Source organism: Melanostigma gelatinosum (assembly GCF_949748355.1).
Source record: "Melanostigma gelatinosum genome assembly, chromosome: 12".
NCBI classification, from domain to species: domain Eukaryota; kingdom Metazoa; phylum Chordata; class Actinopteri; order Perciformes; family Zoarcidae; genus Melanostigma; species Melanostigma gelatinosum.
The window spans coordinates 13,665,747-13,677,871 of NC_136645.1; the positions used below are offsets into that span (position 1 = coordinate 13,665,747).

At 47.0% G+C, this 12,125-nt stretch overlaps 1 protein-coding gene across 2 annotated transcripts; it reads right to left on the bottom strand.

Annotated features, from left to right (window-relative positions):
- Positions 1 to 1,937: 1,937 nt before the first annotated feature.
- LOC306786157 (E3 ubiquitin-protein ligase TRIM8-like) lies at positions 1,938 to 11,447 on the bottom strand. Of its 2 annotated transcripts, none has more exons than XM_079280837.1 (7): positions 11,185 to 11,447; positions 10,007 to 10,609; positions 4,863 to 4,958; positions 3,989 to 4,222; positions 3,795 to 3,826; positions 3,303 to 3,418; positions 1,938 to 3,186 (listed from the first exon to the last, which is right to left on the bottom strand). In XM_079280837.1, the coding sequence occupies exons 2-7, from the start codon at positions 10,574 to 10,576 to the stop codon at positions 2,543 to 2,545; spliced, it is 1,692 nt and encodes a 563-aa protein (XP_079136963.1). In that variant the 5' UTR covers positions 10,577 to 10,609; positions 11,185 to 11,447; the 3' UTR covers positions 1,938 to 2,542. The 2 variants fall into 2 exon arrangements, with proteins under 2 accessions (XP_079136963.1, XP_079136962.1); XM_079280836.1 differs by having other exon boundaries at positions 11,181 to 11,447.
- Positions 11,448 to 12,125: the final 678 nt, after the last annotated feature.

A 12,125-nucleotide genomic window follows, 5' to 3' on the forward strand; every position in this document is an offset into this window, starting at 1 on the left:
CCCACCCTCTCGTTGGCTATCTTGACCCTGTTTGACTGTCCGTTCTTGGTGCAGGTACTGCTGGGCAGTAATGCATGCTGGGTAAGAAAATGTGTGTGAAAGAAACAGAGAGAGGGAGAGCAAGAGAGTGCCCACTGTAACTCTAATAGTAGATCTAAACACTGACTAAAGCACACAAACAACAGCTGCACAACAGCTGACAGTTTCCCATGCATTGAAAACACACACACACACACACACACACACACACACACACACACACACACACACTACAGACTCATGTCCTGCTGCAAGCAGGGGCGTGTTGTACTCATACATATACAGCTCAACACACCTGCCACAACAGAGCACAGCTGTCAAGTGCATCACCCTGTACCCTATATGTAACCTCACTGAGAACACACACACACACACACACACACACACACACACACACACACACACAGTGTGAGGAACCAGACAGTAACTGGCTGATTGTGCTGCGACACCTGAGCACACATTCGCTCACACAACAGGATTCGACCCGCACAAACCAAACACACACCTTTTTGTCAAACTTAATGTTGGTGCTTATCCATAGAGAGAGAAATTACTACGAGACTGTAGTGGACACTCAAAATATTGCTGAAGAAATCTGACTTTCAAAACAAAAGAGTCTTTACCATTTAAATCCTTGATTTTTAGAGTTTAAAATGACAATGTATAAACATGCAGCTATGAGTGAAATTATTTATATGGATTAAATTAATGGTGTGGCCTCCTTCAGGATATCTACTGTATGTTTTATTAATAACACACAGAAGGAACAGTGCTCAAGGGGAATGCTAATAGGCTTTCACTCATTCACTCTCTCACTCACACACACACACACACACACACACACACACTAAATGTCAGATTCATGCCACACTGTAACTAAACCTCAGCTCCTCCTACTCTGCCGCGTGCATTCGCCGCTAAAGGTGGCCGAGCTCTTTGGAGAGAATATCAGAAATATGTGTGTTCACACAGAACAAAAAACACAACAGACAGACCGGACAAGAGAAGAGGAGAACGTAACGAGAGGGCAGAACACTTCATAACCCATAAATAAGTGATGTGCCACACTCTGCATTTCCCCCTCCCCTCTCTAACCATTCCTCCCTTTCTCCTCTCCTCCCTCTAAGCCCTCCACCCCGCCCCTGAGCTCGCTCCATCTATCTCACCGTCTAGCTGGGGGGGGAGGGGAATGATGAAAGGAGTATGAGTGACAGATAAGTAGATGACTATGCTGTCCCAGCCCTCATTAAAACTCTTCGCTTATATCATCCTCCTCCTCCTCCGCGTCGAGCCCCGGCAAATTATACCCCGGGAGACGACGAGAGAGAGAGAGAGGTGAGGGGAGGGAGGTGCTGCTCATCAGTTATTCCTGTTTTCTGACCTAACTTGACAATGAGCACCAATAACGAGACAAAGAGGGATGAGACAGAGATTCTGCCAGAGACCAGGATGTTGACAAGGAAGTGAACTGTCCTAAATTGGCAGATAATGGGCCTTCTGTGGCCTGGCCTGGAACAAATCATTGTCCAAACCTCCTCCACCGTGTTCTGAGATTCCTCTGAATGCAGTATTTCTCAAACATGTGGTCACCCAGTGTCTTTCTTTTCCTCATTTACACGTCTTTGAGCCTATGAATAGCTTGTGGGTGAACTGCAGGGTGGGATGCACTACAATAACGGCTATTCTTATTTTACGGGCAGCTCTGACATTTCAACTGCAACCCAGAGTTAAACTGTAAAACCTCTTAACTAAGCAAATCACACAATGTGTGCCTCAGTATAATCTGACCTCTGGAACTGTTTAAACTATAACCACAGATAAAAGCCACAAGATTACATTAAACTGTGTGAACCCATGCTTACGATACAACAAAAGGTTAAAGTAATATGCTTGTTTATTTCATATTTTCCACTGATTTTGGTTTATTCATAATCTTGTATAAAAATTCATGAAAAACCCGACAAGCATTTGAAGTCCAGTGTGTTTCTAAAGCCACATGGACTTTGGAGTGCATGGAGAGGCTCCCTGCATGCTTTCGGCCGCAAACAGGAAATAATCAAGAGCTCGGAACTTGCAAGTACAATAAGAGCGCGTTAACAGTCTTTTTAGGCACTGAAGTCTCTGGAGTCCCATGTCAGGACTCGTGATGAAGGATATGTCATTTATTTTGTTCACTGCCTGAAAGGATTTAAGACTACATTATTCACATTAGCACTTCCAGTCAAATTGAAACAGAAAATAAATAAAATACAACCGTGTCGTCAAATTACAGCATGACTACCGCCACTGTGATTCAAGAAGTAAAGCGGGCCACCGACATTAAACAGGGCGTGGTTTCCCAAAACGGGGTCGAGTAAATGTCAAACTAATCTAACCATGATGGCGGCTTGGAGACGCAAACTGATAACATATCTCTCCATAACGGAAAGTAACAAAAAGCAAACATGGAAATTAATGGTAATTCTGATTTCATGAGAACGGTACAAATGCTGATTGTGGTTTGTTACTTGGTCCCGTAATGCTTGGTTGAAGACTGGCCGTACAGCCCGTAGAAGTCAGGGTGCCTGGCTGTCTGTGAGGCTTCCATCATCCCCCTCATGGGAAAATGCTGCAGCGGCTGGCTTGTAGGTAGCGGGGCATGTGGGGGGAACTCCTGAGAGGTCATGGAGGGGAAGGAGTCCGATGCTGGGTACGGAGGCCGGGCGCGAGCAGCGGGGGCCCTGGAGCAGCAGCAGTTATTCAGAGTGCACATCAGTACTTTCCTCCCTTCGTACATGGCTTGTTGCGAGGCACCTCCACCGGGGTAATGGGAGGGGGCGAATATGGTCCCTGAGTGGTGGCTGCTGGACCCTAGGCCCACCATGTGATGGGCTGCAGTGCCCAGGAGTCGGCCATGGCCGGGCCCAACGTGGGGATTCTGGGAGAGGCCTTCAGAGGAATACATGGATGAGGCGTGATGGGTCTGATCAGCCAGGAAGGTTTTTTTGCTGCTGTAGAGCAACGGATCCTGGGAGGTGGAGTTGTTACTCTCCAGGAAAGCCATGCCATATTTCCTCTTCTGTAGTCCTGAAGCCGTCCCCATGTGAGAGCCAGCAGAGCTGCTGTGTGACTGGACGATCTCAAGAATGGGCGCCTCATTGAACGGTTCTGAGAATGGCAGAAAACAAAACAATAGTTCATTCCGACTGTACTATATCCCAGAGATTGATATTTGAAATACACTTTTCCCTCGTCTCTAGTTAGTCGTTCCAATTGTTTCTTACCTTCCAGGATTTTTCGTATGTTCTTTTCTCTCGTCGAAAGTTCAGACAGCAAATGATGAGAATTGAGCTGGCCCACTCGGAGTGGAGGGCTAGTACTGCTCAGGTGCGTGTTTGACCTAAAAAAAAAAAAAAACAGAGACGCATATAATATACTGTGGACCAGATTCAGTAAGCAGTTTGCGCCCCTTGCTTGAGATGCGGCTTGAGGCTGCCGTTTGACTTGACTGGAAGACTGGACGCATACTTTGCTTGTCATATGACGTATAGCTACATGCATCAGTGAAGTATACGTCTCTCCTTTATGAATACACATTGTGAGTAGGATTGAATGAATAATAACAAAGAAAAAAAGTGTATACAGCTATGTGAAAAATGAATTGTGGTTAAGAAGAGAATATGTGTCCATCTATCCAATGTTCTAACCTCAGTGACAGCAGAATGAGCATGAAAGGTAGCAGTAAAGGGATATGGAATAGAAGGAGAAATGCTTACCGGTCCATTAGCAGCTGATACGGTTTTGTGTTCTGAAAAAGACAATAAGATGCACACAGGTCATTCAGAGCCACCAGCTGCCTTAAACAAACAGCTACTATAGGAGAACACATTCATTGGTGTGTGACAGTGACATTGCTTTTGTGTTCTTGAGAGCATTTGATTCTGTGGATGCAAACACTGTGTGTGTGTACCTTCATGAAGTTAATGCCGTCTGCTCTTTTGAAGAACGTCTGTACGAAGCTCAGGAGTTTTTCTGCTTCCTGGCGCTTCTCGTTGAGCTGCAGGACCTGCTGGGAGTTTTTCCTCACATACGTGTTGTAGGTGCTCTCTAGCATCTGCATGGTTTCAGCCTGGTTGGCTTCTAGCAGCGCATGCATCCTCTGGTACTGGGCTCTCGCTTGCTCCTTCAGTTCAGACACTGCATCCTGTGGAGGATGGGGGACATGTTGATCTGCAAACACATACGCTTGCACCAAATAGAGGGTACGCCTCCTCATTTGCAGGTCAAAATGAATTTACTAGCAATGGTTGAATAGTAAAAAAGTCAGCACTTTTGATTTCACCGCTCTCTCTCTCTAATCTGTCCCGTACGAGACCGCTGAAAGTGCAATATTAAGTGCAAACTTTTACACACAACTTTGCCTTTTTACCAATTATTTCTTCAATGTCTTAACATAAGCATCTACAGTATACTACATACATTACAATTAACACCATTCAGCAAAAAAAAAAGAAAAGAAAAAGCTTCAATACACAGGAGTTAATTGATGTGTTTAGTTACTGGAGGTTCAAATATTCTTTCCTTCTTACTTCATTTTGTGAAATCGGTGCTTTTTGAAGCGGAAAAGCCATTTGCAAAATGCATTTTCCACCCCGAAGCACCAGCCATTCAAAGCTGCAGATAAATTACATTTTCTCCTCATTTTTGCAACAGTGAACAAAAGGTACAGAGTCATGTCATTACAGCAGCGTGTCGACGAAATGATAGCACCAAGCCCGCACAATGACAAAGAACCGAGGGCCGCGCACTGATAATGGTCATGAGACGTGCGCGCCGTGCGCTACCTTCATCAGGGTCTTGTCTGACTCCAGCTTGGTCAGCTGCTCATCGATGTTCTGAACACGACCATCCAGTCTGCCTTGCTGCCTCATCAGCATGGCCTGTTGAGAGACATATTGACATACAAGTAGATGGATTAGACAGATGAACCACAACAGGGCACACCAAAAATATCAAATACTAACTTTCTTTTGTACCACAGCAGACCTGGCTGCCATTCACGAGTCACTAAGACAAGCTCCACATATGTCAATGAGGAAAGCAGCAGCAAAGGCACAAATCCATCTCTGAATTTCATCTGGGTTTGTCTGGTACCCTGCTTCGTCAAGTGGAGTCCATTGTTGGGACCAGCCTACTTCCTGCATGGACTCAGTGGGAGTGCAAAAAGAGCCAAAGGCCAGTCAAAGAGCCCGTAAACATAATCCTTCTCCATTTACCGCAGGAGATGGAAATCAATCTACTGTCACAGGCTGACAGCTATAGGAACAGGGGGGAGGGCAGGTACGCTTTTTTTCTTTTTAATGAACTGCTTCTGCATGGGAAAGGCACCATGCCCAAATAAGTGAAAACCTGACCTGCTGTCATGGCAACAAAGCCTTGTGTATGTATTTATATGTGAAAGCTAATGTGTACGTGAGGGAGCAGAAAGCAGGGGGTGTCTCACTACCCCTCTCTGCTTTCTCATTTTGCCACATGCATTGCTCCCATTGTTTGCACTGGCCTCTGTGTCAGTGACAGATTGTCATGTCTGTGTGCATAATGCCGAGGTCGGCTCTCTCTCTCTCTCTCTCTCTCCCTCCCTCCGCATGAGTGTGCATGGGAGAAAGAAACGGGAACGGGAGGGAAGAAGTGCTATCGGGCTCCGCTTGCACATGCCAAGAACGGACAGAATGAAAGCGAGAAAGACACAAAAAGGAGGGTGAAACCAACAGAGGGAAAGTTTGAATCAGAAAAGAGAGATAGGGAGAGCGAGGACATTCCTGCGGTCTCTAGTGAGCGAGTTTCAGGGTAGCTACGTTGTGGTATCACAGCAACAGCCCTCTTCAGCTGCTTACAACACTCATGGAGTCTTATGTACAACAACTGGCTGGCAACTACACTAAACCGGAGAGAACACTTCCAACAGTCCCTCTAGTTTCTAAAACAAAAAGATGCTAAATGACACTAAATACCAGCCAACATGTATTGCTACTCACGCTTTTGCTTGTTTGCATATTCCCTATTTTCACCTGGGTAACAGCAGAAATCTTTCAGTCTCTTCCAGTTCACATGGTTCACAATTTGAGGTCACTTTGAATGTGACAAGCACTTTGGACTGTAGACAGATGATGCACGAACAAAAGGAAAGACCACATGAAGGGATTCTCTTGGCCGCTCTAGTTCGGTTCCCACGACACGTCTTGCTGTCTTGAAGTTGTTGTGATTTTTCTTCACACTGTATAACTGACCGGCGACACACTTCAAGATCTTTCACCAGGAGGAGTCCCCGATGAGGTCTCCAAACTACGTCTCATCACGAAAAAACACGCGAGAAGTGACACGGGCGTAGCCATGCTTGTTGACATAATAACCCGTTTCCACGTCTTTACTATTCACCCTGTGTAGATCGGTCCACGTGTTACGCGTTACGTTTATTCATCAGACACCCTCGGTGCAACAACAACTGACAGTGCAACACAAGGGAAGGCTACAGGCGAGGCAACCCCTCCGCCAGGTTTCCCCCGCCCTCAACCTGTGTCCTGCACTCTCATTGGCTGTAGCTCCCGGTCACACACACACACACGTGGCGCTCTATTGCCGATGCGCGAGCGCAGAGCAAGCGCGGATTTGTCTCCGATCTGGGGTCACCGGGACTACAGTTGTGTAGTGTGAACTAGGCATTAGGGACAGCGGAACAACCTGTAAACACAACTTTGACATTTTATCACCTTATACAATTGTTGCCGAATGTGTTAGCAAACAGTAGCGTACATTCAAATTCAAATAATATGGCCACCCAACAAATGTAGGTCCGACACGAAATCTCCTTTTAGCACCGTTTTGGTCTCCACCAACCCCGATCAGCTAAATGCTCCCTCGAGGTTAGCTAGTCCCCGGCTGAGGGTCCAACTTCTGAATTCATGGTATTACTTTCCGTCTACAATCCCACAATGCAATGCATCGTGAGTGAACTACCGAGTGTCTATTATAACGGGGAGTAGTGAATAAGTGACACAGCCTCTAACTGCGTTAGCTAACTTTGATGTTGGCTAGTCGCTACGTTTTCAGTCCACTATCTACATCCCTGTAGCAGTGTTGACAGGACATTAAAGGAGGTATATAAAATAAAGAACGCATTTTACTTTACGGTAAAAAAAGGCCAATACGGTGTGAGCACAAGAGATGGGGGAACAACCTGAGCTGTTGAAGCAAGCTCAACATTAAGACGATCACATGTTCTATCGGCACGAGGACTGGCTGAGCAAGTTGTGTTTGCTGAATGGTTTCCCCACGGCACATCCAGTTCTACTTAACAGATCAATGAGGTGGAGTTAAACCAAAAAAAAGAAGCAGCAATATGTTGTAATATATAAGCATTCATCGTGTTTGTCAAGCCTTAAAGATACACACAAGTAGACATCCTTTAGTTTTGCTAAGTCGCTACCGTTAGCAGCTTACTTAGCACTTATTGAAAAGTGTGTGTGTGTGTGTGTGTGTGGTCCCTAATCGTGTGTCACGCACTCATGACACGTCCCGAACCTGTACTACGTTTCCACACTACAGCTTGCTGATAGTCAGTTTAAGGTGAAGAGTCCTCTTCAAACAACCGACATTAACGCCCGAATCTGCCCTTTAAACTCACATGCCACTGAGTTCCTTGGCTGCGTTTCTTGCCTCATCCAGTTTTTCACGTATTGGGTGCGCACTACTTTTCAGACCGCACACTCGTATGAATAATAACTGTCCTCACAAGTACATAAAGTCTCAGCGGCGTGTCATACCTTCCATGTAACGACTGTTTTTACAAAAACAGGAAAGAACACTTTGTTGGGTTGGGGTCAGTTTGCCATCGTAAACGGTGCGCGCACTGCTTTATGTGACGTGGCCTCACATAATGGCAACAGCTTTTCTGTGCCTGGATGCTTCTCGTCAACAACTGCGTCTTCCTCATTTTGCCATGTTTCCTCCAATTCCCTTTTTTTCTGGTCTTGTGTGCTTGACATAGCACAAGGGGCCGGGAGGGAACTGGTGGCTGATCTCTCTGTCTCAGTGTGAAAGTCTACCGTTATCAAGATTAAATCCACCAGTGATCACTTTCCCCCCCACTGTCCTATTTCGGCACCCAGACACCCGCGGGTTGCCAGGAAGCTCATGTTTAAATGAAGAGCCTCGGGCTCAATGAACAGAGAGCCTCTTTCACAATCGACTGACAACTATTCCCCACGTCTGATGTCAATGGACCGCCCTCAGCATTCTGGGTAACTGACTCACTCCAGCCCAGATACAAGAAAACTGCAGACGGCAGAGCTTCCATGAGCGATGGTTTCCTGCTGTGGTGCCGGAGAAAAACCAAGGTGAGGCTGAGTGGGAGGGCTCCACCTCCGTCTGTCCCAGGGCAGACATTACTATTATATTACTCTTCCTTTCTCATCTCCAAATTACCAGCGAGCCTTGCAAAAGGTTACTGTAAAAGTCTCCATTGAGAGCCAAAGACATGAACATAGCTACATTGGTTTTTCCCTTTTTGTTTATCCCAAAAGCAACAAGAGTGCTGCCAGGGGAATTTAAAATCCTTTTACCAAAATAGACCACAGCTCCGTCAAGGAGAACGACCTCTTAGTAAGAGCCGAAGAGAAGCCACTTTGGCCTCGAATTACTTGAAGAAATGGACCGGCGTACAAGAAGCCTAACTCTTTGGCTATTGCCACATTTATCAGTGTGAGAGTGCACTCTGTGACTAAAGGCCCAAGCACGGCCCGTGTTAATCTGAGAAGAGACAGAAGCTCTGACTCCTGGATATCTCCATTTACCCTGCGAACATACAGTTGTCAAAGAACAGAACGATGTGTGTGTGTGTGTGTGTGTGTGTGTGTGTGTGTGTGTGTGTGTGTGTGTGTAGAGTGCAGCTGTGGAAAGGGCTGAACAGACATCTTTTGTCCCAATTATAGCTCCGGAGCAACAGTTTTCACCAAATATTTCGAAACGATTTCGAACTTTGTGAGCCACACGCCGGAAAGAAGTGCGTCTGTAACGTTCCCAACTGGAATAACACAATCACCGAACATATTAAGCCCGCAACACGGCAGATGCTAAATCGGACTCTCACTTCCGCCCCTTCGCCGACAAGAGAAGAAACAGAAGAGATGTGCATGAGGCGGAGTGGGTGGCTGTGTTTTTTTTTCTTCTTTTTTTACACCTTGCCACTTACATTAGACTTGTGAAAAGAGAGTGAACTGAAATGATGTATAGAACTAAAAAGGAAAATACAGGAGTGGACGGCAGCCATGACACCCTGGCCTTACGCGAGACACCGCATTCCTCCTTGCATCCCGCGGTCAACCCCTGCCGAGGCAGTTCACTAGTCACACGAAAACGGCCGCACATTACCCGCATTTACTTCTCAAAACCAGCGTGTCAGTTACTTCACCAGCCTCTATAGCCGTACCAGTATGCAGCTCCCCCCCCCGAACAAGTCCTGCAACTGATCGGGGACGCTAACATAACACGACTACAGGAGGATCCACCCCCGCTGCACAGGGGTCATCATTTCCGGTGGATGCAGATTGCATCACAGCACTTACCCGAGGGCACAGGGCGGCTAATGTGAAGGCGTGGCAGTGTGGAATGGGTGGTTTGATCAAGGTTAAAAGCTGTGTGGGACGTATGCCTGCATGTAGGTACGCGTGCGTGCGTGTGTGTGTGTGTGTGTGCTATCATCTACCCCGAGGGGTCGGCTTTCACCTGTCCGGTCCTCTCATGTCAGATAAAAGGAAGAGGCAAAGAGAAGAGGACTGGTGAACTGAAAGAAAGGTCTGCTTTCCTTGAAATTAAAATCCATGGAAGAAAGCGCTTCTATCAAAATCTTTTGCCTGTCACCTGCCTGTCAGCGGATAGTTTCGAGCGAACGGGGTCGAGCGAGAGAGAGTATGCGTGGGAGCGATTTATGTACCTGCATTTGTATGCGTTGCGTGTCCACATCGCACACTGTGTGTCTTTGGTTAGTGCAGTGAGAGATGCAGCAGAACGGACACAGAGCCACCTGCTCCTCCTCACAGTGGAGCAGCCTGTACTCCTCGTGACTGGGACAGGTCCAAGCGCTCAGCTCCTCGGCGTCGACGAGCAGGTGTCCCGGGGCCGCACATGGCTGCTGGAGGTGCGTCTGGATATGGGTTTGGCAGCAGGGCTCCTTGCAGCGCAGGCAGACTTTCCGCACTGGCAGCGGGGGTCCTCGTCTGCAGAGGACACAGTGCAGCACGGCGGGGACTTTGTCGGTGTTCAGCGCGTTGAAGCGCTTCACTATGTTGGCGAGCTTGAAGTTCTTCTCCAGCGCGGGCTTCTGCTCGTAGTCGTGGTTGCACTCGGGACAGCGGACCGCGGCGCTGTCTTTGGCCCAGGCCTCAGAGATGCAGCCCTTGCAGAAGTTGTGCTTGCACGGCAGCTGGATGGGCTCGTCGAAAACATTCAGGCAGATGGGACACAGAAGCTCCTCTTCGAAGCAGTTTTTCCAACTTTCATCCATGACTTCAGCCGGATCCAAACTGCTGATGTGTGACTGAAAAACAAATATGGATTACTGGGCGTTATCTTCTATAAATACAGAAATAAATACCCTTGTTAAAATTAAGCCTACCACAGTCTTATTACGGTTAGTACAAAATGGCAAAGGACGATGTGTTCCGAGCACCCACAGCACTAATTATGTTGAGGGTAAATGAGGAGTAACAGTAGCCTCCAACAATGAGCAAACGGAGCTTTGGCAGTGCGACGGCTGGCTTACAAGAAACGGGTCACGTTAAGTCAAGTGTCCAACGAAGTGCGACCACAGTGAAACTTCGACAACACATCTCTGAACTGTTGTCACAGTCAAACAATTGCATGCAACGGCAATGTAACGATCGGCTCGCGAACTCTCGTTTTGGAGAATCCGCGACAGGACGGTACAAGCTGAAAGCAAGTGACAACTTGCTACAGAATAACGCTGGAAATAGGGCTGATACAATGTCACTGGGCTACACTGACATTTTGTTTTCACGCGAAGAGGATCTTTCATATCGTCAACAAAGCGCCACGGTAGTCGAACGAGACGTGTTAGATGCGTTATTGTAGAATTAAAGCAACGTTACCAACTATTTATTCCCCATGTCGTCGGCAGACTCCGGTGCACCTATAACGCCGAGGTTCGCATCCAGCCCGCAGTGAGGTCGAGCTCCTCCGGGTAGATTCCAGCCGTGAGTCCGACGTACCGCGCAACGCCGGGGTTTGATACGGTGTTTATCCGGCTGGTTTCGCTTTCCCGTCAACTCTTTGACTAATATTTAATGGTAAGTGCGTACAGACGGTGACTCGTCGGCCGGTAGGGAGCTCAGTGCTTCCACACCGACTGCTCCCCCTCCTCCTCCTCCTCCTCCTCCTCCGACAACGTGACCCGTCACAGAGCCGACACAGAGACGGGGAGGAGCCGAGAGGAGGAAGGCGAAGGGAACAAGGCCACAGCAAACTCTACCGGAGAGACTGGAGATGACCGGGAGACATTTGTGTGACCCGTCATTCTTTGCACCACGGGTTTCTGAAGTGGAGTCCCGGGCTGGGCTGGGCCGGGACAGAGGCCCCCAGGGGCCCAACAAGAGGGTAGGTGCACGAGGGGAAAGATGGTTAAATAACGCTTTATAGATCAGTTATAAGCCATTCATCAAAAACAACTTTGAGGGGCCATGGTCTATATTTATAACTATTTAATTGCCATAAAGAATAAATCAACACAAGGCAAACGGATTTTTCACAACCTTGCAACCAAAACATGCTTTTATTACGGACTTCTACCGATAAAACAAGAATAAATTGTTGATTAAAAAACAATAATGCATTAAGATACTATTCTAAAATATGCCTTATTATTCTCATTTTATTAATAATTAAATAATCACCATTATATGATTATATGCCTTAATAGCAACATAAACACAATAGTGTAATCCAGTGTGTCTCAACATACTAAACTTTATGTGAACCATGTGAACTTTATGTGAGGTGTGTGTTTGTGCGTAAAACACATGAAAGCATTCACACAT